The sequence below is a fragment of the Pinus tabuliformis genome, chromosome 2_2 (genome assembly GCF_031772625.1).
Source record: "Pinus tabuliformis cultivar Carrire ecotype Pingquan chromosome 2_2, CPIR1, whole genome shotgun sequence".
Taxonomy (NCBI): domain Eukaryota; kingdom Viridiplantae; phylum Streptophyta; class Pinopsida; order Pinales; family Pinaceae; genus Pinus; species Pinus tabuliformis.
Window position 1 is genome coordinate 632,518,962 of NC_142300.1, and position 25,662 is coordinate 632,544,623.

The 25,662-nt window shown below is 36.2% G+C and overlaps 1 protein-coding gene across 1 annotated transcript; it reads right to left on the minus strand.

Annotated features, from left to right (window-relative positions):
- Positions 1-640: 640 nt before the first annotated feature.
- LOC149194218 (uncharacterized) lies at positions 641-2,287 on the minus strand. The gene is made up of 2 exons (XM_089407583.1): positions 1,897-2,287; positions 641-1,530 (listed from the first exon to the last, which is right to left on the minus strand). The coding sequence occupies exons 1-2, from the start codon at positions 2,285-2,287 to the stop codon at positions 641-643; spliced, it is 1,281 nt and encodes a 426-aa protein (XP_089263709.1).
- Between the last annotated feature and the right edge of the window lie 23,375 nt (positions 2,288-25,662).

The following is a 25,662-nucleotide window of genomic DNA, read 5'->3' on the forward strand; positions in this document are numbered from 1 at the left end:
CTGAGTCTTGCCATTGACTGAGGGCTAGAGTTTCTTAAAGATTTCGCCTGAGAAGGAGCCAAAGGGTGTCCAGAGGTAAACTGTGATTTTTGAAGATCCTGTTGTTTCTTTCCTTCCAGATGATCCAATAAACGAAGCCTGGCAAGAGGTTCTAGAGAGCATTGAGAAAATGACTTTGGAAAGGCTTCCGTGGCCAGGTTCTGATAGTGTTTACGATATCTCCCTCTCTTCTGCCTGTTCTTTCGTTACATTGTGCTATTCTCTCCCACATTTGAGCTACTAGAGGGCAAGTATCCAAGAGATGATTAGTATCCTCTGGGTGATGATTGCAGTTGGAGCATCTAGATGGCCCAATGAATCCTCGCTTTTGTAAGTTATCCCATGTGAGGATCCTTTTTTTACTAAGAAGCCAAAGAAATGTGGAGACCTTAGGCCATATTTTTGGTTGCCAGAATTGATCCCACAGTTGATCTTTATTTATCTGAATGGGGTGATGAAGGATTTGATAAGCTTCCTTGGTTGTGAACATACCCTTGGTGGTATAACCCCATCTCAAGTGGTCTTTCTGATCAGAGAGTTTGATTTTCCTGAGATTTAGTTCTTGATCGATCTCATCATATGTTTCCTCCTGCCAATTGGCCTACCAAGTGTTTGCCGGTTTCCATAGATGAAAGTTTTGGGGAGATTGTTGCTGCCAGAATTGGTTAACATGGATTTGTTCATTCTGCTGCATGGTTGCTTGCCACTTGGGTTTGTTAAATAAGGATGCAAGTTTGGGAAGTTGTTGCCAGGAATCGTCCCAAAATCTCGTAGTGGTGCCTGAATGAATTTCCCAGAAGCTGTGTGCTTGAATGAAAGTGCTGTGTATCTTGGTAGCATTCCAGATTAGCGAGCCAGGAGTTGTTGGACTGCAACGGATTAACTCCTCTTTTGTACTTCCTGGTGCATACTTCGCCTGCCAAAGACTACCCCAAGGAGTGTGTGGTTTAGAGATCCAATTCCACCATATGCATGCCCCCATGATGTTGCTGTGTTGGGGATCCCGTAGACCCAATCCCCCTGCTGATTTCAGAAGACATACTTCCATCCATTTGACCAGGGCCCATTTTCTATTGTGGCCTATTGAGCCCCAAAGGAAATTTCTTTGCAGATTGTGAATATTCCTGAGAACCCATTTTGGGGCAGCTAAAATTGAGAACAGGTACAGAGGCATGGCTTGAAGAACAAATTTGATTAGGATGAGCCTACTGGCAATGTTGAGGGAGCGGAAAGTCCAGGAAGAGAGCTTGGTTTCTAAGTTGTCAAGAAGGGCCCTCCAAGAGGCGTGTTTGATAGCAGAGTCAAACAGGGGAGCTCCCAAATGTTTCGACGGAAGCTTGGCTATAGAAAAGCCCAGAATTCTTGCTATGTTTCTCTGTGTGAGAACAGGAGTATGGAAGAAAAAGAGCTGAGATTTGGAGGCATTGATGGTAGTGCCCGAGGCTTCTGAAAAAAGATTGAGCAGGAGTTTGAAGGCAGAGGCTTCTTGTACTGATGGACAGGAAAAAATCATATTATCGTCGACAAACTGTTGGTGAGTGATGCGAGACTGGCTATGCAATGAAATGCCTTTTAAGGAGTGTGAAGAAGAAGCAGAATGAAGAAGGCGACTTAGCCCTTCAGCCATGAGAACAAAAATGAAAGGGGAAAGAGGATCTCCTTAACAAATACCCCTGAAAGGTTGAAAAGGAGGGGAGGGGGATCTATTGAGAAGAATCGAGAAGCAAGGGGAGGAAATGAGATTCATTATCCATCGAGTCCAGGTAGCATTGAAGCTGAATGCTAGTAAGATGTGTTTGATATAGGTCCAGCTGAGTTTATCAAAAGCTTTGGAGAGATCTAGTTTGAGAATCATACCTGGTTTTTTCAATATCTTGAGAGAGTGGATCACTTCGTGGGAGAGAATGATGCCATCCAGAATCTGGCGCCCTTCTACATATCCTGTCTGCTCTGGTGAGATGAGAAGAGGTAGAAGAGGTTTGAGTCTGTTCGCCACTACTTCAGATATAAGCTTATAGATGACATTGTATAATGCAATTGGTCTATATTTGTCAGGAGTCTTGGATTCTTCCATTTTAGGAACGAGTGCTATGAAGGTCGTATTTAGGGAAGGAAGAACCCAATGCATTGATCGAGATTCATCCACTAGCTCCCATACCTCTGTTTTAATAAGCTCCCAGAAAGCATGAAAGAAGTTGGCAGTGAATCCGTCAAGTCCAGGCGCCTTACCATCCTTGAGTTGGGTCATAGCATCCTCCACTTCCTGCAAAGAGATAGGATGGAGAAGCCTATTGTTGTGATCCTCATTAATGATTTTAGGAATGTGCTGCACTATATTTCGTATTGCTTGAATCCTGCTACCCGGAGGTTCTTCGAGAGTGTTCTAAAAGTGTTCTTGGAATTCCTGTACTAGGTCTTCATGTTTCTCTAGGCGCTCCCCTTGTTGATTGCTGATGAAGGCGATATTGTTGTGCATTCTCCTTTGAATGGTCGACCTGTGAAAGAATTTTGTATTTTTCTCCCCATCCCTGAGCCATCTGATCCTGGATTTTTAACGCCAGAGAGTCTCTTCTTGCTGCCTGCGCATTTCAATCTAATTTAAGAGAATCTTCTCTGTAGTGCATATTCCTCCTCTCGGCCTTCTGATATGATGCACTGTTGCAGCGTGTTCATTTGCTACTCCAGCGCCTTCCTTTGATCGAATATGTTTCCAAACTGAGTGCGGTTCCAGGTTTTTAGCACTTGCTTAAGGTATTTGAGCTTTTGTTGGAATTGAAACATCTTGGCTGCTACGGGGGGAGTGAAGGATTTCCAGGCAGCTATTACCATTTCTTTGAAGTTAGGATGGGATAACCAGAAGGATTCGAAGCGGAATGGTCTATTGCTCTTTAATTCTGGACGCGACCACTGAAGTATTATAGGCCAATGATCTGAGCCTGCTTGAGGTAGAATAGAGGCGTGGAAATCTCCGCCTAGATGGATGGCATTATCCGATAGGAGGAAGCGGTCAAGTTTAGAGGCTATGTGTTGAGTTCCTCCTTGTTTGTTGGTCCAAGTAAACATACCATTTGAGGTCTGAAGATCCATGAGTTGATTCCTTGCTATAAAATCTTTAAAGCCAATGATGTCTCCCTCGAGTCTTGCTCGGCCTACTGATTTTTCCTCCAGCGTCGTAATAATGTTGTAGTCACCACCACTTATCCATAGAGGATGGCTTCTACCAGAGCTGAGGGCCGTGAGAGAGTTCAGTAAATCTAGCTTTTTTTGAAGATCTTGAGGAAAATACACATTAGTGAGAAGACCATGGATGTTGGTACCTATGAGATGGAAGGTAGTTGAAATGAAGAAGTGAGAGGCATGGAAATTTTAAAGGGAGAGGATTTGAGGGTTCCATAAGATTGTTAGCCCTCCAGAAGCGCCTGAGGCATCCACAGAGACTGAACGACAACCTATCCAAATTTTGTTTAGAATTTTCTCCAGTGCATTACTATTGCCTTTGGTTTCTTGTAGAAAGACTAGTGAGGGCCTTTCTTGCTGAATCATGTTTTTTAGCATTCTATGTTTTGCAGGACTGTTAAGCCCTCGCACATTCCATGAAATTAGCTTCATGAGGAACCATGGGGAAGAGCTTTGTAGAACTTGGTCACCTTGGGGAATTCTCCCGAATCCACCAGCATTTCTCCAATAATGATAGTCCTTTGCAAATCCATTTTGCACCCTCGCCTTTTCGTGTCTTTCAATAAAAATTTTCCATCCCAGTGACTACCTGCTTGAATGCCAAGATATTTATTTTGTTGTGCTTTGGTCAGAACTCCTTCAAGTATTTCAATCTCTTTTAGGGGAATTTCAATGAAATCTTTTTGTAGACACGCTGCTTCCAGTTTGAGTAGGTCTGGATCTGTTAGATCTTCACCTTCTGGTTCTTCTTCCATGAGTGATAGATTGTCTTGTTCCTCCTCATTTGACTTTTGATTGCTGTTGTGGGCTAGAGAAGCGTCAACCTTCATGGCGGAGGATTGTATGGCTGTTTCAGAGGAAAAAATTTTGTCCGAATAGGTTGCAGCTGGAATGCGGGTATGAGCTAACTTGGGAGTCGAGGTTGAAGGATTAGGGGGAGGCACAAGGGTGGAGGAAGAGGGATCTGAGGATAGGATGGGAGTATTATCCTTTGTGAAGTTAGGAGAAGACAAGATGCCGAGGCTATTCCGGGTTTCAGACTTCTTGGGTGCTTCTGGAGCTACTGGAGGTTTCTTGGTATGCCTTCTACGGCTAGGAACTCTCGTGAATCCTTCAGCATCTTTACTTGTCTCTGATGCAGATGCTTTTGACTGAAGATTCAGAGGGCAATCTCTGAAAAGATGGCCATGCTCATGGCATCTTCTGCAACGAAAAGGAATGTGCTCATAGTCTATTGTTTGTACCCATTCATAATCGTCATGAAATAAACTTACCGAATCCGTGAGTTCTTTGGCCAAATGCATGTGTACGCAGATCCAGGCATATGAGGTATATCTACGGTATTTGGTTTCCTCGGCTACTTTGATGAAAGCTCCTAGGTTGTTGCCAATGTCCTTTAATGTCTCTTCATTCCAGTATTCCACTGGAAGAGAGTATAGGCATATCCATACCGGAGCCCAAGAGAAGTCCTCTTTGTCTGGATCGAACCTTACTTTCCATTCTCAGAGATATAGGCCTGTAGAGTTGAAGAAATACAGTCCTCCTTCAAATATGCGAGTTTTTTCTTCCAGGCAGGCAAAGATAGCAGTGAAAAAAACCTTTGGGTCCTAGCTGCAGTGAGACTTGACCTTTAGGTTTCCATTTGGAGGCTATCCAGCCATGCAGAGCCTTTTCAGTCAACCAGAACCCGAGGAACTTGCCTATGAGTGCATGATCACTCATGTATTGGATTTGGGTGTTGATTCTATCACTGGGTAGATCTATTTTGATTCTCTCTGCCGATTTAGGAATGCATGTTGCAGAGAATGCTTTTGGCCTTGACATCGAGTTGTTCTGGTCTGATTCTTTGTCCTTGGCTACCGTCTGAACTGCAGCAGCTTTTCCATTGTTGTTTTTATCAGATTCTAAATGAGGGCCATCAGATGGGTCATGACCTTGACCGGATGGAGCGTCTGCATTTACTAACTTGTTAGCAAAGGGATCTGATGAGGGGGGGGGGTGCAGAGCTCACCCCTCCAGACAGCATGACCATGGTAAGGAGATCAACAGCATCAAAGGTCAGAGAAGCCGAGAGCGCAAAGGGAAGGGGCAACGGGATTTTTCTGAAACCCTAACAGGGGCAGCATCGATCACTGGTTCAATGAGCGCGCCTTCTGATGTCCGAAGTTGAAAGTGTATTTGAATCGGAAGCCCACTATTGTTATTATTATGCCCTTACATTATTATTGTTATGTCGACTCTAATTATATTATGACCCCTTAGACTCCTATATATAGAAAGGGGGTATTTTCATTTGTATCATCCAAGAATTATTCATTTGTGTAATGTAAATGAGGTTTCCCCCTCGAAGAGGCTGAATTCTAAGGCATTGATCTATCTTTTCTATCTTTTTTTGAGCTGGTTTCATAACACATTTTGCATCAGATCTAGTACTTCAAGCACTATAACTAAGTAGTATTTCACGTTATGAAATGTAAATGTAAGGTATTACTACAACAGTATGTTATAATTTATAAGAAATCTGTAGTAGGGAAACTTGGAATTTATGAAATCAGGATAGCATTTGATTGGGGAGGTGCCTTCTTCTCGCACTCTCTCTCGTTGTGGCTGGCTTCAAAAATCTTGTAATGGGAGCTTTCTCCCTCCCCTTTTTTAAAAAGTAATTCCAATACTTGATTTTGTTATAAAAAAAAGGTATAGCATATAATCGTTTGCAACCCCATCCAAATCATGTGAATGATGGATGGGGAGAAAACCAAGCTAGGCCCACTTCTAGAATCACTAACAGTCCCAAAAAACCATATATTCTAGTTATTGCTCCCATTGTTACTTGTAATAATCCCTCTACTAATAATCAACCTACCATTCAAATTAAATCTTCCTCTCTGAAATTACCAACTGATGACAAAAAGGGAAAACAACCTTTGGTTAAGACTCCCAACACTATGTCCTCTAAATCCATCTCTTCCTGTTCAGTGGAAGATACTTAGAAAATAGAGAGATATTTATTACATGGATGTGCATCCTGAGTTATTCAAGTACCAAATTTTATTTTTATTTTCATTTCTCAATAGTATTCACTTGACTTAGATTGGATGAGACATTGAAATTTTGACTAATTTTTGAAGCTTATGATTATTATTATTATTATTTTTTAATTATTTTATCTTATTTTATATATTTGGAGAGACAAGAAGTGTGATGATTGCATGATTTGATGGATTTTCATGGTATATTTCCTTTTTTATATGTATATGGTTTTATTATATGATGTGTTGAAATGATTATCGAGAGTTACAAGATGTGTTCAATATGACTTGGAGATATAAGTTATATTTCACAATAGAGTCCAGTGGCATCCCTACCTATCTTAAGTAAAGTTGTGAATATAATGTTATAACCACTTATTAACTTAAAATACTTTATTTATCCAATTTTCCCTTCCATTTCAAGTAAATATGATAAGAATATCAAAATAAGTTGAAACCAAATAACTGTTGGAGAATGATACAAATGGATATGAAGAAATCAATGAATAAGGATTCATTCATTTAAAGGGAGGTACGTTGAAGCTTTGAAAGCTTTGTGCAAGTAATTATTTTCATCCATTCTTAGTTTTTTGTGGACTAAAAAACTTTGTTGATAGCAAGGATTTATTTAAGTGGCAAAAAAAGGCAAAGTGACACTAATCTAGCCTTTCCCTTTAAGATTGTTCATTTTCTGTATTTTTCTACACTCTTTAGAATTTCTGACATTGTTCAATGCTAATCAGTGATAGTTCATGTATATTAAAATTGTGTGTATCACAATTTTTGAGATGGTTCAATGTAGATTATAAGATCTCTTTTTTTGTTAGGCAATTGGTTGCCTTCGTATGATTTTGTTTACATCAAAGGCTTCCAAAGATGTCTTTGGTTCAAGTTCTTACAAGATCTTGTAGAGGCTATTCAATCCAAAACTAATATATGATTAATTAATAAAGGATCATTTCATTTTTCTTATTTTTTTCTTTTATAGCACCCTTCAAGTGAATCAATTTTTAGCATTAATGTATTGATGTTATGTTTATAATTAGTTTCTATTGCAAGTTTGCATATATATATATATATATATATATATATATATATATATATATATATAATTTTTTTCAATTTTTAGAGAATATTGATTTTATTCATTCTTTTATTTTATATTATAGATGTTCTATACAATTTCATAAGTGAAGAAAATTTAAAAAATGAAAATACTTTTAATAAAAAAACCTTCAAGCTAGGTTTTTATGAACTTTAAATCCTTGTCATCTCTTTAAGGAATAAAAAGTAGGGTAACATTCTCGCCTACCTCACTTAGCCTTATGAGATTTGAGTTTTTTTTACAAAACATTATAGTTTCATTCTTAACACTAGGAAGTTGGGAAAGTATAGTGAGTTGACTAATTTGTTGTTGGGTAACTTTTTAGTACAATTTCATTCCTCAAGATGTTAATCCCTCACAACAACCTATTTACTTTAGTTCATTATTTCTCATTTAGTATATCTTTCCTTGATACAGATCATTTGACATCCTTGCACAAGATGCATTTCCCTGACAACACATTGTTATTCTTATTGTGAGATTTTTTCATTAACACAAACTTGTATTGTATTGTATTCCTACTAGGATGCCCTTCCCTAATGGAGGCCCATTGTATATTTTCATATAAATATTGAAATGTTTCTTTCCTATTTTACCATTTTCATGATTATTTTGTTGGGTTGTGTTAATAGGTTGGGCGGACCTACCTATGGTTTTCGCACATGGTTTTGGACACGATGGTTTTTGGTCCATGGTTTTGGATGCGATGGTTTTCGGTCCATGGTATTGGATTCTTTGGAATGTATAAATATGTGTTGTAACACTGAAAGGAACACAATGAAAAATCAAGTTGGCAATCCCGATTTTGGGATCAAGGGGAAATCTCTGTGTATATGTGTTTTATGTGTTATGCTCTCGCATTGTTTATTTTCTGTATTCTAGAATTCATATGCAGGTAATTTCTGTACGGGGTTAAAACCTACATTTGGTATCAGAGTTGTTTTGGATTCAAGGGGACACATTTGTTGCTGAGGGATTTCACTCGGGCATGTTGTAGACCCTGATCTACGGGATCGATTCTGGTGGTGAAAGAATATGGCGAGCAGTGGAAAGATAGAGATCAAGAAATTTAATGGTCATAGTTTTGAGTTGTGGAAACTTAAGATGGAGGACCTGTTGGTGGATAAAGATCAATGGATCGTGGTAGGCTCGGGTACTAAACCAACGGGGGTGTCCAACTAAGAATGGAAGAAGTTGGATCAGAAGGCAAAGAGCACAATATGATTGTGTGTCTCAAATTCAGTATTGCTGAATGTATCAGGGGAAGCTACGGCTAAGGCTTTGTGGGGAAAGTTAGGGAACTTGTACCAATCTAGGTCTCTAGTGAATAAATTGTTCCTACGGAAAAAGTTGTAAACATGAGGATGAAAGATGGAGACTCGATGACAGAGCATCTGAATGCATTTAATACTGTGGTAAGTCAGTTATTATCTGTTGATAGTAAAATTTCAGATGAAGATAAGTGCATCAGTTTGTTGTGTTTTCTACCAGATTCATGGGATAGTCTGGTTATTGCAATAGGTAGAAATGCAACTGCCTTGCAGTTTGATGAAATAGTCTAATCCTTGCTGACGGAGGAGCTGAGACGGAAAAATATGGAGAGCCAAAATGGTGATGCCTTGTCTGTATGAGGACAGTCCTAGAATAGAAACAAAAATAAGTCATTGAGTGGGAGATATAAATCTAGAGGGAGATCTAAATCTCCAGGAAAACCTGTAAAGGTGGTTTGATGGAAATGTAGAAAGGAAGGGCATTACAAAAGGGACTGTAAATCTAAAGCTCTTGACAAAGGAAAGGGATCTGATGATGCTCCTTCTGCAGAGGCAAAAACCACCTCAAATGAAGGTGGGGATGTGTACTTCGCTTCTTCAAGTACACATGTAGATCATGAGGAATGGTTGATTGACCCAGGTGCATCCTTTCACTTCACTCCCCATAGAGAGTGGTTCTGCGAGTATGAGAAATACGATGGTGGTGATGCCTTCTTAGGGGATGATAGGAAGGGTAGAATTGTTGGGCGCAGAAAATTTAAGTTGAAGTTGCAAAGTGGAAGGGTTAGAACACTTCCAGGTGTTCTACATATTCCTGCATTGGCCAGAAATCTTATTTCTGTAAGCAACCTAGATGATGCAGGTGTAAAAACAGTGTTTGAGAAGGATACCTGCAAGATGGTTTGGGGAGCACTGGTATTGATGCGGGGAGTTCGTATTGAAACTCTGTACAAGCTGCAAGGTAGAACTGTTGTTGATGGGTGAAACAGTTTTGTGGTTCCTGAAAGTGGAGCAGAAAATCTCGTGGTCTCTAGAGAGAAGACCATGTTGTGGCATCAAAGGCTTGGACATAGTGGAGAGAAGGACCTTTGAATACTTCATGGTAAATGTATCGTAGAAGGTATGAGTAATATCTCTCTGGATTTTGATTTCTGTGAAAATTGTGCATATGGGAAGCAGAATCAGGTGAGTTTCCCCTCTTGTGGTAAAAGGACAAAATAGATATTAGAACTTGTGCACAGTGATGTGTTTGAATCTGTGAAGGTTACATCACTGGGTAAGTCTGTGTACTAGTATCATTTATAGATGACTTCTTAAGGAATACATGGATATATTTCCTTAAGAAGAAATTTGAAGTCTTTGACATGTTTAAAGAATTTAAGGCTCTGGTGGAAAACCAAACAGAGAAGAAGATAAAGGTGTTGAGGGCTGATAATTGTGGAGAGTTTTGCAGTAAGGAATTTGATGAATTTTGTAAGAATTTTGGTATAGCATGGAAAAAGACTACTCCATACACACCTGAGCAAAATGGAGTTGCAGAAAGAATGAATAAGACGTTGATGGAAAGGGCAAGTAGCATGCTCAGTGGTGTCGGATTAGGACAGGAATTTTGGGCAAAGGCAGTGGAGACAACATGTTACCAGGTCAACAGATCACCTTCATCAGTGTTGGAGGATAAGACTCCACAAGAGGGATGGACTGGTAAGAAACCCTCTCTTTCACATCTGAGGGTATTTGGATGTGATTCATATGTACATGTTCCAAAGGAGAAAAGAACCAAGTTGGATAGTAAATCTGAAAAGTGCATCTTTATTGGGTATAAGGATGGTTTAGAGGGTTATAAGCTTTGCAACCCAATAACAAGGAAGGTTGTGTACAGCCGAGATGTGGTTTTCAGAGAGGTGAAAGATGCTATTAAACATGAATTCCAACCAAAGGAACCTGAGAAGATAGGGTTTGAGATTAAGGAGGAAGAATCATTCTCTACAACGGAGGAGGAATCAGAAGATGAAGAGCCACAAACTCTGGGTGTGAGAAGAGCAGTTCGAGAAAGAAGGAAACCATAAAGCTATAGTCCATCTACTTTCTGTTCAAATTTTTCTTTATCTGTTACTGATGATGATCCCAAAACTGTGAAGGAAGCAGTAAATTCAAAGGATGGAAAACTCTAGAAAGAGGCCATGGTTATTGAAATGGCATCTTTGCACAAAAAAGGGGCTTGGGATCTGGTGGAGTTACCAACTGGAAGGAAACCCATTGGCAGCAAATGGGTGTTCAAGAAGAAGACAAATGCAAAAGGAAAGGTGGAGAAATACAGAGCTCAGTTGGTAGCAAAATGTTATTCCCAGGTGCCGGGAATTGATTTTGGTGATATTTTTTCTCCTGTTTCCAAGGTAACTTCTATTAGATTACTTTTATCTGTTGTTGTTGCTTTTGATTTTGAGGTAGAATAGATGGATGTGAAGACAACATTTCTTCACAGGGATTTGGAAGAGGAGATCTACATGAAGCAACCTCAAGGCTTTATAGTGAAGGGTAAGAAAGAATTGGTATGCAAGTTAAAGAAGTCTCTGTATGGGTTAAAACAGTCACCAAGGATGTGGTATCAGAAATTTGATACATTTATATGGGGACTTAGCTTCACCAGAAGCAAAGCAGATCACTATGTGTATTTTAAATTAATTGGTGATCGTATTATTTATTTGGTCTTGTATGTGGATGATATGTTGCTAGTTGGAAATGATAAAGAAATTATCCCAAGACACAAGAAGAGGAAGAGGACATGTCCCGTGTTCCATATGCAAGTGCAGTGGGTAGCCTAATGTATGCAATGGTCTGTACTAGACCAGAAATTGCAAATGCAGTGGGAGTATTGAGCAAGTTTATGTCAAAACCAGGGAAGGAGCACTGGACAACAGTGAAGTGGGTTTTCAGGTATTTGCGTGGCACTAGTGATTATGGTTTGTGCTACCAAGGAATACCTAGATTGGACAAAGTGTTGGATATTCATGGCTTTTTTGATGCAGATTGGGCTGGAGATTTGGATCATCGAATATCTACAAGTGGGTATGTGTTTAACCTATTTGGTGGTGCAATCAACTAGATGAGTAAGAAACAATCTGTAGTGGCACTATCAACTACAGAGGCAGAATACATAGCAACCACTCATGCAAGCAAGGAAACAGTTTGTTTGCAGAGATTGTGTTCAAGTATGGGGTTAGTACAGGGAGCTATAAGGATAGACTGTGACAGCCAAAGTGCAATTTTCTTGGCAAAGAACCCTGCTTATCATTCAAAGACAAAGCACATTGATGTTCAGTATCACTTTGTGAGGGATATGATAGAAGACAAAAAGGTGTTGTTGGTAAAGGTGGAAACTTTGAAGAATATTGTAGATGCATTGACAAATCTATGAGCTTTGAGAAGTTATCTTAGTGTAGAGAAACAATGGGTGTTGCAAGGCTGGATAAATGACTAAGCTCTTCTGTGCCCCCCTGTGGAAAGAAAAAAACAAGTGAGAGAATGTTGGGTTGTGTTATATTCTTTCCACAACTAGCCGGTGTAGTTAACCAGGGGGTTAGAGGGGGCGCGGAGCCCCCTCTTCGTTGCACCAATTTCACAGTGGGGGGGTCATAGGGGGTTTGAGGGGGGCGAATAACCCCCCTCTACAGGGTCAGGGGTAGCGGCCCGAGGAATTTTTTTTGGACCCTATATTAGGTTGGGCAGACCTACCTATGGTTTTGTGCATGGTTTTCGCACATGTTTTTGGATGCGATGGTTTTCGGTCCATGGTATTGGATGCTTCTACATGTATAAATATGTATTATAACATTGAAAGGAACATAATGAAAAATCAAGCTAGTAGTCTTGGTTTTGGGATCCATGGGAAAATATCTGTGTATGTCCTTTATGCATTATGCTCTCACATTGTTTATTTTCTGTGTTTTAGAATTCGTATGCAGGTAATTTCTATACAGGGTTAAAACCTACATATTTGTCATTTATGCCCCTACTATGTTTCATTTCATGAAAAATATGTTTTTCTTAGAGGCGATTAGACCTTTGATAATGTGTCCCCTTATTAACATTGGGAATTATGTTTGGTAGAATTAAGGTCCAAATCATACACCGACTTCAAATTAGAAAGAAAATACATGTTTATAAATGACCTACAACAATAACGTGAATTGCTCCTATTAGTTTGACTTCCAAGTTCTTGCATATTTGTTTTTTGAAATGTCAATATATAGAAAAAATCATATCATCCCTATACTTAATTACATGTTGATGATGTTACGTGGAAGCTTGAAATATAAAATTAGAAGCCATTGTTATTAATGTTATCATCATCATCACTATATTTTTCCTTATATATCGATAAACTGCATGAATGGTCTAGAATTTGTACGTGAAATATAAAATTAGTTGGATTGAATTAGCTTTTCATATAATTCATCCTAGAATTATTATAATTGTGGATACATTTTGTTGAATGTGTTTTACTTAATAATAAACTTTTCATTTGCACAAAGCAAACTAATGCATTCTAGTGTGGATAATTGTGTTTTGATTGGCAATTCAAGCCCTCCATGAGGAATAGGTTCTCAGGTAAAATCTTTATAGCTTAAGAGACTTCCTAGAGCATGTCAATATCCCAAAAATATTTTATAATATCCATTATTGCTTTCTAACACATATCTATAACATGATGAAAAAAATTATATTGGTAGGTAGTTAACTTCCAAGTCTTTTATTTGGTAGGTAGTTAACTCATTAAAGTTTCAGATATTTATAATGGTGTTCTTATAGAATTTCACAATAATATCCTAAGAGAGTTTTGACAAAGTGAATATCCTAAGAGAATTTTGACAAAGTAAATATCCTACGAGAGTTTAGACTTAAATATATGTCAGTGTTGATATGTGGGTGCATGAGTCTCCTTTGTAGAGTGATTACCATATGGAGTTGTGATGATATGTATAAAAATGGAAATTTGGTGGTTTCCTATGAATGTTTTGGAAATTTTATCATGGATCTATTTCAAATTGTTTTCTATCATAACAATATATCATAATCACTTCCTAGGGCAAGGCAAAACAAACACATCAAGTTGTTATTGGATGAGTTTCAAAATTAACACAAACATTACCAATACACAATTTATTAAATCTAAATATGATGAATGTCAGTGATGTTTTTTCTACCTTGTCATGATTAATACGTATGACACAACATGATGGTGTAAAATTACTATAAACAGTGAAAGAAAAAGTGATCCTATAAAAATTATTCTAGTACCATGACTAACCATTTCAATAGAGCATCATATCTAAATAAAATTTTATGAGAAAAAAACACTCATTATACCTACTTTGCAAAGCTATAAATAGTAAACTCATCATAGTTCCAAATATTTACAATAGTGTTTTTAAAACATTTTGTAATAATACTAATTTATTCCAACTGAAAAAGTAGAAAGCCATAAAGAAACTATAACTATATTATAAGTAGAGATAATTTATTTATTTTCCATAAAAAGAAAAGAAAAAATTATTATTATAAGATAGATATAAAATTACATGCATGTTGTTGATACATGACTCGCATGTATTTTGGAAAATAGATCCAATATTGCTAGATCTTACATAGAGTAGGTTGTGCCTTTATAAGGAGAAATTGATGTTTTGTCATATATATGTCCATATAGAATCAATTTCTTTCAATAAACTAAAATGAAATATACACAGCCCCCAATAGAGAAACCCTAGAGGAATAAAAATCACATACAACATGTCAAAACCCTAATAAAAACCAAAAATAATGGTCAAAAAGGCCCATGTGCAAGGGTTCCTTAAATTTTTAGGGCCAACCCCAAGTGGAGAAAGATCCCATGACTCCAGAACCGATAGACAAACTGAGTCATGTGGTCGAGCAACATGATAACATCGACCATGACTAGAGGTAGCAAAGCGATGCAATGACAAAATCTAGACAAGCCAACCCACTCCAAATGTGATGATGTTGGGCAAGAGTCACACCAGAGAAATTAGTAGGCGATGGTACCACATGAAAAAGGAATTGATAACAAGAAATGAGGGCTACAGAGGCTAGGGAAGCCTTCAATCCCTCCCCCCATCAATACCAAAACCTTCACAATGGAAAACGATGGAAACCACACAAACTAGAGCCACCAGAACTCTGGATGGAAGCAGCATCATGAACCGGGACAAAGAGGAACCAACAACATGAAGATGAGGGCCGAGAAGGCTAGGTTTCTAGCCTCTAAGACTTTACCCCCCTCAATGCTCTTTCCCAAGTAGAGATCATTTATATGATAAGGCTCTCCACATTAATAAATCTATTAGAAAAAATAAATCCTAAATAATTCATTCATGAATATAGTGAGACTAGTACTTTTTTTTAAAATGAAAAGTTAGATATTGAAACCTACCACTTCGATGATTTTCTATCACATGTATGAAATGTATCTACTAATGTATATATATCAAGTAAACAATGAGAATAGGATAGGATATGACAATAAAGTAAACTTTTCAAATTTGATATCTTATAGGTTTCTTTAAAATTTTCAAATTTTATGGGGTTTGTTATTATGTATTATATCAAATTTAGAGGTAAAGAAACCTTTCTGTTGAAAGATAGGTTTGATCTTAGATAGTCTCTTAAGGAACATAATGTTTACTTGGCATGTTATAAGTAGAACAAAATAAAAGACTAGCCATTATAGGAAATATAAAAGCTTCTTTTAAAAAAGGTTCTCTATCAATCAATGGACTAAATGATTAGGATAATGTAAAGTGATCCTAAAATGATGGAAAGAAGACACAAGCATGAGAGCATTACTGACTATACATATAACAAAAGTGTCTAACTACCAAAAACCATTAGTTGGAAATATAAGATATTGATTCTCTTTGACAAATAAATGGGGTTCACCTATTATAATTCCTCGCTAGAAAAAACTAATATTTTCAATCTTGAGTGAAAATAAAAGAACCTAAACTACCTAAAGACACCATTTCTTATGGTAGAAGGGACCTCCATGTTTTAAGCAAATATTTAAGGGGATATCAACTAGTAGTAGAAAAAAGGTGATTAGGCATGGTAGGTAATTTAGTGCATGGGATATAGAATAAAAATAATAAAACTTCTTAGTGTGGATCTATTTGGGATAATCCCATTGGGAATAATAAGAAATTTGAGCAAGGAAAATCCCATGTGAAAAAATGGGTCTTTAATTGGGAAAATTCTATTATAAAGGAGGAGAGGCTCATCCTTAGTTGGGTTTGTAAATGCTCTATTATTTTATATAATTTTCTCAAAAAAAGGAATGATGGATGAGAAAGAAAAATTCCTTAAGGATATAAATGAAACAAAAATATACATTTTGAAAAGAAAATAAAAAAATAGGATTTGGGTAGAAACACTTATAAATGAGCAATGATCTTTCTCCAAGATGGGTGAGAAGGAAGAAAAGGAAGGGCAAGATTATATCCAAGAAAGGAGATTAAGACAAAGGGTGTTCAGTCTTCTCTCCCCACTACTTCTCTTCTCCTTCTTGTGATGTAACATTCTTGAATGATAAAATGAAAAGGAAAGCATTTATGCAATGTTTTCACCCACATTTTTTTTTAATTATTAAAAACTTACAATGGCATATTCAATGATGAAACAATGTCTCAAATTGTGACATACACAATAAATTAACTAGCCTACTCTTTCACTCGCTGCATTATGATCATTTTTTGTATGTAAAACATAAATTATGATATCAAGGAGATTATATGAGGGAGCATATGGGTTAAATTCATATTATGTTAGGGCATTAGATTGTTCAATGTCATAATGTATTAGTGGGATTAATATATTTGGGGGTTAATGTCTTTTGGGTCTTAGTGTATTTATTTGTTAGTGTGTTTAGGGTCATACTATGTGAGGGAATGATTGTTTCAAGAGCCATGGGACTTAGGGGTATATTGTGTCCAATGTCATAATGATTAAGGGTTGTAGTATATAAGGGGGTAAGTGTGTTCAAATTTATAATGTATGTTGGGGATGATTGTATTAGGGGTTATTTATGTTTAGAGCAATAAAGTTTTAAGGGGTTAGTGTGTTCATTGGCATGACATAATGAGGGATGAATTTAGGAGGGGGTTAGTGTGTTCATTGGAATGGCATAATGAGGGATGAATTTAGGAGGGGGTTAGTGTGTTTGGTGTCATAATGTAGTATGGAGTTAGTTTATTTGGGGTCATAACGTATTAGGGGGTCAGTGTCTTTTAGGTCACAATGAGGGGGTACTTATGTCAATATGCAACAATGTTAACGCTCCTAGGTATTAGGGGTTATACGATGTTTGGGATAATATTGATTGGGGGTTATTACATATTAGGGGTTATTTTGTTCATTGTTATAAGGTGTTAGGGAGTGAACATCATGGGTCATAGGTGTTAAGTGACTATTGAGACCTTAGATAATTTTTTAAAAGTTTCATTAGAAATAACTTATTATCCTTGTGCTCAAACTTTGGATGCAATCAATATTCCTAGATGATTTAAAGTTATTTAATTCATTTTCCTATCCATCCTTATTACTTGGAATACAAATGAATGTTAAGGATGCTTTATTGTAAATTAAGTGATTGTACTTTTCCTTTAATGTATTTTCCTCAACAACTCAATCTTGTTATCCTCTTATGATAATAATGAATGGGATCTCAGAATATCCATATTTGTAGAGTTAGTCTATCATAGTTACTTATATTTGTGAATACTTAACTAATCTCTTCATTTGTTTGATAGGATTATCCTTTCTTATTTCTCCATTATTTTATTCTTATGAAAGTAACGATAGTTGAGCAATGTGATAAGTGTTTGAATTTCAATTATGTATTGTTGTTCTTATTTGGATGTGCAATAATATATTGCATTGAGTTTTTGTTTTATTCCCTTAGTAATTAACATATGCATGCTTGGGTTGTGAGAAAGTCATGGGAATTTTTAATGTATGTCTCATGAAAGGATGATATTTTCTTTATATTATATATTTTCCCTCTTCTTTGAAGTAACGTTCTTCATCAGAAGAATATATGAACTAGCACTTGCCTCTTATTCAAGATTGTTTCATGAGAATGGCCTCAATAGGCTAAATGGTGCCTTTCATCAGAATGGCATCAATAGGCTAAATGGTGCTTAAGTGTCCTAGATTAGTGTTGATTTATGTACAATGATGTGGCTATCTATTCTCACTTTCAAGGTGCACTAAAATATAATGGTGGTGCATCTCACCTTAAAGGGATTATTAACAATTTTATGAAATCATTTGAATGTTAGTGTATGGACCATTAATGTTATATGTTTCACATGAATGCTTATGACAAGATGATTATTTAGTTTTTTCTATAATTTCAATTAGATAACTAGTTTGGTTTTGATGATATATGAAATTTTTTGGATCACTTGCAATTGAATAGACATAATGCTTTAAATATTGTCTTGCTTGTAGTGACATTACCACAATCTCTTAGCCCAATTTTAATGGTTTGATGCAAATATTTTCCTTTTTCATATCACAATTTTTCCATGAATGGTTTTTCTTAGTGGCATCTAAATCATACGCATACGATAGTGAAAGTAGTTTCACTGAAAGAACTAGATGCATGATAACACGTGAAATTTTTTAATTGATTTATCAATTGATCCCATGCATATGATAAAGTGGAGACTTCAAAGTATTTTCAACTCGAGAAGGGCTTACAATGTATCCCTTTGTTAAATTATGAAAGTTGATTGGAAATGTTCCATCGCTTATTTATGAAGGAGTTTTAAATGGTTTATATTAGTGGCATGCTTAATGTGTATAAGGATCTCATGGTTGGTATTCAAATACATGGCATTCAAGGTTTGCATGGACATTCATCATACTAATGAAATTATGGAGTTTTAAATGGTTTATATTAGTGACATGCTTAATGTGTATAAGGATCTCATGGTTGGTATTCTAATACATGGCATTCAAGGTTTGCATGGACACTCATCATAGTAATGAAATTTTCCTTGGTCATGTATATAAGTGTTATTTGAATGATTCATGTCTTAGGCTTGACATGCATATCATTTTACAATTATTGATCATGAGAATTTAATATTTATGCATAGCCTCATCTATCTTAGTTTTATTTATGGAATAAAACCTATCATATTATGCACTCTAAATTTTGAAGTTAATAAATACATATACTTGTTTCCATTAGGATCATGGTCATGAAGCAAGTACCTCTAAACATATTAACATGAGTGTAATTTGCCTTGAATTTTTTTGGATCACTCGTACTTGGATAGATGTAATGTTTTCAAACATCATCTTGCTTGTAGGGACAATACCAAAATCTTGTAGCCCAGATTGTAATTATTTGATGTAAATATTTACTTTTGTGTGTCATATTTTTCTCCATGATGGTTTCTCTCAATGGCATGTTAATCCAATGCATGTACTAGTGAAAATAGTTTTTCTCAAGGAGCTCCATGCATGATAACAAGTGAAACCGCATGCATGGTATACGCATTCAATTTTTCTTTGATCGAGAATTACTTTTTTTTTACCAAAAAAATTGTAGTGTCTCCATAGTTTATTATTATGGATTGAATTTTTTTTTTTTAATATCTAAAATTATATATCTTTAAAAGAAATGATTCCTCAATTATTTAGTTCTTTCCCTTTTTCTCTTGTTGTCTAGAAATCAGCCTTTGATAAGGTTTATCATGTTAATTCCATCCTAGGTAATTGGTCAGAAAAGTTTGAATCTTAAAAGTCTAACATTTCAAATGCTAAAATTAAATTGTCCTTGGTGTGGAGTGTATGGGTTTCATTGCCAAAATTTCTATGTTGGTCGACTTGGCTTGAAAGAAATCAAGTCATATTCAAAGATGGAACACCTTATTTTGTCATAGAAACCATCAAGGCTTAGTGTCTTATCAATGAATCTTTTGTTGCCAAAGGCATTAAATCTTTAGAATGAGAAGATTTATCTCCAGAGGAAAATAAATGGATCGAAATCCCAATCCTATCTGACCATGCTATCAACTTCATTTCTAAGCCCAGAGAAGACTCCTTCATGCGTCTTAAAATGGGGGTCGAAAATTTCAAGTCTGAAAAAAATATCGCTCATCATATATCATGTGTTTTGATGGAGCCTCAAAAGGAAATTCAAGGGTGGCAGGAGCGAGAGGGGTTAATTTTAGCCCCAAAGAACAAGAGGTGTACAACTTTGCTTGGGCCTAGGAACAATAACAAACAACCAAGATGAATTATGGGCACTTTGGAAAACTTTGGACATAACCATGAGTAAAAGAGTAAATAAATTAACATTCCTCAGATATTTTATGTTTGTCATAAGGAAAATTTCCAAGGCGATATCTAGAAGCCTCCCAAGTCTCCCATCAATCGTTCATCGGATTGCCCTCCTGTGCTCAAAATTTGAAGAAATTACATTTCAACATATACTTAGAAATCTAAATGATGAAGCATATAGGATTTCCAAGCATGTCTCTCATCTTGATCAAGGAATGCTAGAATTCCATGATGGAGCAAGGTCAAGGGCTCCAATCCCATGAAGGCAATAGAAATTAATGTGAATATTCGGGAGGTCACTTCGTCTGAAACCCAATGTTAACAAATTAAGGAGAATTAATGTCAGTCTCCAAGTGGAATTCCATTCCCTTCGGATGGACAACATAGGAGGACAATCATGTGATTGGAATATCATACACACATTACAATTCATGCATAAAGATGATACCATCTGGTTTGAATGGTATGGAGGACGGTGTTGTATTAAAATGAAGCAATCTCTCCACTTGATGCCAATGATATTCCTAAAACTCTTGGAGGTTTGGAAAATTAATGCTCCTAAGTGGTGCCTTTGCACAAGGACATTTTGTATGACTAGAGAAAATATTTGGAGATTTCATTCGCGGGTTGAAATTAATGCCTATTCTTAGGGAGAGTTATCGTCAACAAGCATATTCGTTGAAAAATAGTATAAACAAAGAATAATTTGTTACAACTACCTTTTTCCCTCCACATTCAATTGGTATGTTGAGATAATGGTTAATTATAGGTATGGAGAGCTAAGATGCCACAAGTGAAATTCCTCACTGGAAGAAGTTTGTGGAGAGGTTGCTCAAAAGTTTGATGGGTATCTATGAACTGGTCAACATGAGGCTCAAGCTTATGGAAAAAGAAAGGGACGAGGTGTTGAATGGTGTTTCCATTGATTCCAACAATAGTTATTGAACTCTCTTAATATTCATCATCAATTGGAAGCTCCAATGGTCAAAGCCCCTGGAAAGCCCTAGTAGCCTTGCACTTATTAAACGTTTTGAGGATGAAGGTCAACTTATTTTCTCACATAACCATGTTTATTGGATTCCTCTCATCATTTTGATTCCAACTGTATGTGGATTGTCTTGATAGGTCTCATGGTTAGAGAGATTTGCTTGGTCAAAGGTCTAATCCCCTTGGTGTGGGCAAAAACCCCAAAGGGCTACTGATATGGCAACATTAAAATGGTATGGGAAAATGAAACAAAATGATGTGGTAGCATAAATACATTAACTAAGGAAGTATAAATAAATCATTATGGAAATCCTAATTCAGCTAAGGTTTTGGGGCAAAAATTTAAAGGCAAAATTTGAATTGTTTTCCCGCCATAAGTTAGCTTCAATTGACTCCAAAATTTTAAAATTTGAATTTCAAATTTCATGTCGACTCCCTCTAAAAAATAAAAAATAAAAATTCAAGTTGTCTCACCTAACAAAGGTGACCCTTCGCTTGATGAAACAACTATATATAGGCATCTAAGCTCATTCGTTGTGACAAGAAATTCTGATGACTTTCTGAAATTCTTCCTGAGGAAAAATACTAGTTTTTGGAGTTTGTATTTCCATCCAAAGTGATTTTTTATTGTGGATATTCTCTCTGAGGGCTTCGATAATTTTTTCCATCCAATTCGAGTTTCTTGTGGTTATACGTCTATGGAAGAAATTCAAACTGGTCTTTGTGATAATGCGAGTCCCTATGGAGTATACTTCTAAGATATGGTGAGGTTCTGAGGTTTAATGCAAGATTCTCTACAGGCTAATATGAGTCTATTTCTGAGGTTATTCTTCTCTATTTAATGTATGTTATTCTTCGTTCTATAACACTAACTAATGTAACAATGATGCTAGTAGTACATCTTCCCAGTGATATGAGTTCCTCATGAACCATGGCATCTTTTGTGGTCCATTCAAATTATGTAATAATGACACAGTGAATGTGAATTACCTCTTTTCAATTGATGTGAGTTGTTGTGGAATTCGAGCTATCCTCCTTTGATTTTGAAGCAACCCGAAATTCCCTTTCTTAATTCTACTAAGATCTAAGATCTACTCTATTATAGTAATGCGATTTAAGATATGACAATATTGTAAGTTCTTCGCCGAGAAACCTAGACCTAGAAGTGAACTTGAGTGAGGCATGGATGAGCATGACAATGTTATATATATGACTATGATATGATGATAGTGACTTTGTATGACAAATACTTTTATGGCAATGAGCTAGATAGTGATGGATCGCTTGACCTGAAATTTATTCTTACAACAATATGGATTGACAATAGTATAAAAGTGATGCATGGTTATGATGTATGGTCAATAATCCATGGCAGTGATGCTTGGGCAGTGACTATAATGCTAAAGTTGAGGTATGACAATCATGTTTATCTTATGAGGTATGATACAAATTTATACGACATTGACCTTGTTGACATAGCAATGACCTTGACACCTGACTGAGTGTCCTTGAAAATTAGCAGTATGTCAATAATTCATGACTTGACTTGAAAAAGATACATCGGGAAGTAATCATGTATGTAACATAAATCTTGTGATATAGCAACAATCTTGTAAAATGACAATAATATTAATAGTAATTTGTATGATATGTAATGACAAATATAATAGTATTGTGTGATTAGACTTGATAATGATATGTAATGGAAGTCACCTTGATATATGACAATGCCCTTCATATTTGATAGTGCTCTTGATATGACAGTGCCCTAGACATATTGTAGTGACCTAGTATATGGTAGTCATTTCTATGTAATATTGAAATGATATGACAACAATGATTGGATTATCACTTTGAATTGATAGTGATAACAATAACCCCATATAAGATGGTCACCTTATTATCTGATAATCACCTTGGTGTATCTAATTAAGTTTTCTGACTATAGAAACTTGGTAAGAGATTACACATCTGGGGATACATTAACAATGGTTGGATACTTAGACTGTCTTGGAATTATGCATTGAAGGATGTGACAATGAAGGTATATTATACTACAAATAGGGTTTGAGAAGGGTTTGGTCTACATGCTGAGATCATGAGGCAGACTAAAACAATTGTTGATAGCAGTATTTGAGCATTGACGACATATTGTCAGAGTTTGCATATTGTAGATGAAATATATCTATCGGATTTATTGTGTCACCGGGGTTTGAGCATTGATAACATGATGCTAGGGTTTACATGTTGAGAAAAGATTGCATTGTGCAATTTCTTAATGAGCAATCTGATGCTAGGATTTTATAGTTAGATAAATTTGGTTGTGAATTGTCAAGAAAAAGAATAGGTAGTGATAATGTGCCTTGACAGTAGTGACTGAGAAGTGAACATAATGGTTGATTAGTGTGACCTGTGGTATCCATCATATTCTCTTATCTTCTATCTACGACATGGCAGGGTGGTGCAAGGCAGAAGAGTGGAGTCTCCTTCAGGTTGGAGCCTATGACACTTTAGGGCGACAGGGTGGTGTTAGGGTAGATTGGAGCCTATGTAGGGTGTTGAAGCATCCATCCAATACTAGTTGGTAAACAAGGAGTTGGATCAGCCTACAAGTGAGATCCTATAAACCTAGGCACTCGAGCGTCTTTCTAGTAGTAGTTGATAAGTAGGGTGTTGGAGCATCCGTAAGGTTGTAGCCTATAAATTAGGGGGTTGGAGCCTTCCTTAGTTGTAGCTAAAAATGTTGGAAGTTGGAGCTTCCTATTGTTGTACTTTTGAAAATGAATATTAAGAAGAATTCAATGGCTTTTCTCTCGAAGGATTTCCACCTCAAAATATATTGTGTCTACTATCTCTAATTTTGTGCATTATTGAAGGGTGTTAATGATTGTCTATGTTTAACTAATTCTAATAATGTTTAATGCTCTGAAAAGTTAAAAATACTAATTGAATAAGAAATAGTAATTTACCCCCTCCCCAAGTATTTCCAATAATTGGAATCATAGAAGTTTCCTTTAATAGCAACTTAATAGTTGTGTTGTTGGTTCTACAACACCCTCCAAAATAAATTTTGGAGCCTACTCAACTGTCACATCAAGTGTCGCCTTGGTTATCAAATGTCATGTAAATTCATTCTATGTGTTTCAAGTGTTCTTGATCATTATTAAATGTCTTATCATTGATTATAACATCCCTAGTACATTTTATGGTCATGACACCTTTGTTTGTTGCAAAATGACACTTTTGGTCGTAGATGCACATGATTTTTCCATTGTACTTGGGGAGTGCTTGTAAACTGGAATTTTGATGTCTATTTATCATTGTTTAAGTTTGTCTAAGTTTTGTTGATGAGTTGGTATTCTTTGTGCATGATTATATGTCTAAACTCATTAAGTCCACCCCTTGTTCTATCTCCCACACTTGGACAAATTTTGTGGTTTTCTAAGTTGTTTTGAAGGGTTTTTTTTGTTTTCGTAGTTTTTGTGTGTGTTTTTTTAATTAATTGGGTTTCATGGATTTTGGACATGTTTCTTTTTTAAATTAATTTGTTACATTTTGCAAAAAAAAATAAAAAAGAAAGACAAAGGAGAGATTGAGCTCCAATAATATCGATCGAGTTACTCACAAACTCTCGGTCGAGCTCCCATGATTTGTGCAAATGATGCACGCAGACAGCGGGAGCGGTTTATATTTAAAAAAAAAGGCTTGATTGAGTGCTATAGTTTGATTGAACCTTATAGCTCGATCAAGGGTTAGTTTTTAACCCTCGATTGAGCTACCTTTTTAGTGCCCAAGGAACTCGATTGAGCACTTAAATGGCTTGATCGAGCCATTCTGTTTTCCACCCAAATGCACCCTCTTTGGCCAAAAAGTGTAACCTAGATCCATGCTTTTACCCTGTTATCTTTAGTGAAAGTCAGTTTTAAACTCAACTAACTCTCATTTAACTAGTCAATTTACTAAAAATATCCCTAGTCATGCATGCAATCTGAATTGCCTTGTGAAGTTGGAGAGAAAAGGCATAATGTAATCATTATTGTATACTAGTGAGTGTATAGTGTTTGAATGTTGCAAGTGAGCCATTTCTCTTTGATTTTCACAAGGAAATAGGATATTTCCATATTCTTTAGGAGCAGGAATTGCGCAAAGAAATAGGAGGAAGAAGGAGGCCTATTTTGGATAAGTATTGGCCAGAGCATACTCAGGAGGAGATCAATATTGCAATGCAAATTGAGCTTCAAGCTTTGAAGTAGTCATTGTAATAGATCATTTTTCTCATCTTATATAATATAAATAGAGGAGGGGTCTTTCCTAGTTGGGTTCCCCAATAAAAACTGTGTTCATTGTGATTGAATGATTGCATTGTTTCTATTGTCAGTTTTCCTTTCGCAAAATTTAGTAGAAGAAATTTGTGACTATTGATTTTAGTTTGATTTCATTAGAAACTAAAAATTTCGAGTTAATTCTACATAGTATTAGAGTTATTGAAAACTACACAGAAACCAATTTCCTAATCATCTCTCAAAGAAATTTCTAATAATATATTTTTGATTCAAGTATTTCTTCAAAGCATGAACAATGTCTTTCAATGGATTGAGGCTTGAGTACGGATTGGAGGGAACTTCAAATTTCTGTGCTTGGAAAGAAAAAATGGAATTTCTATTGGATGACAATGGAGTTTTAA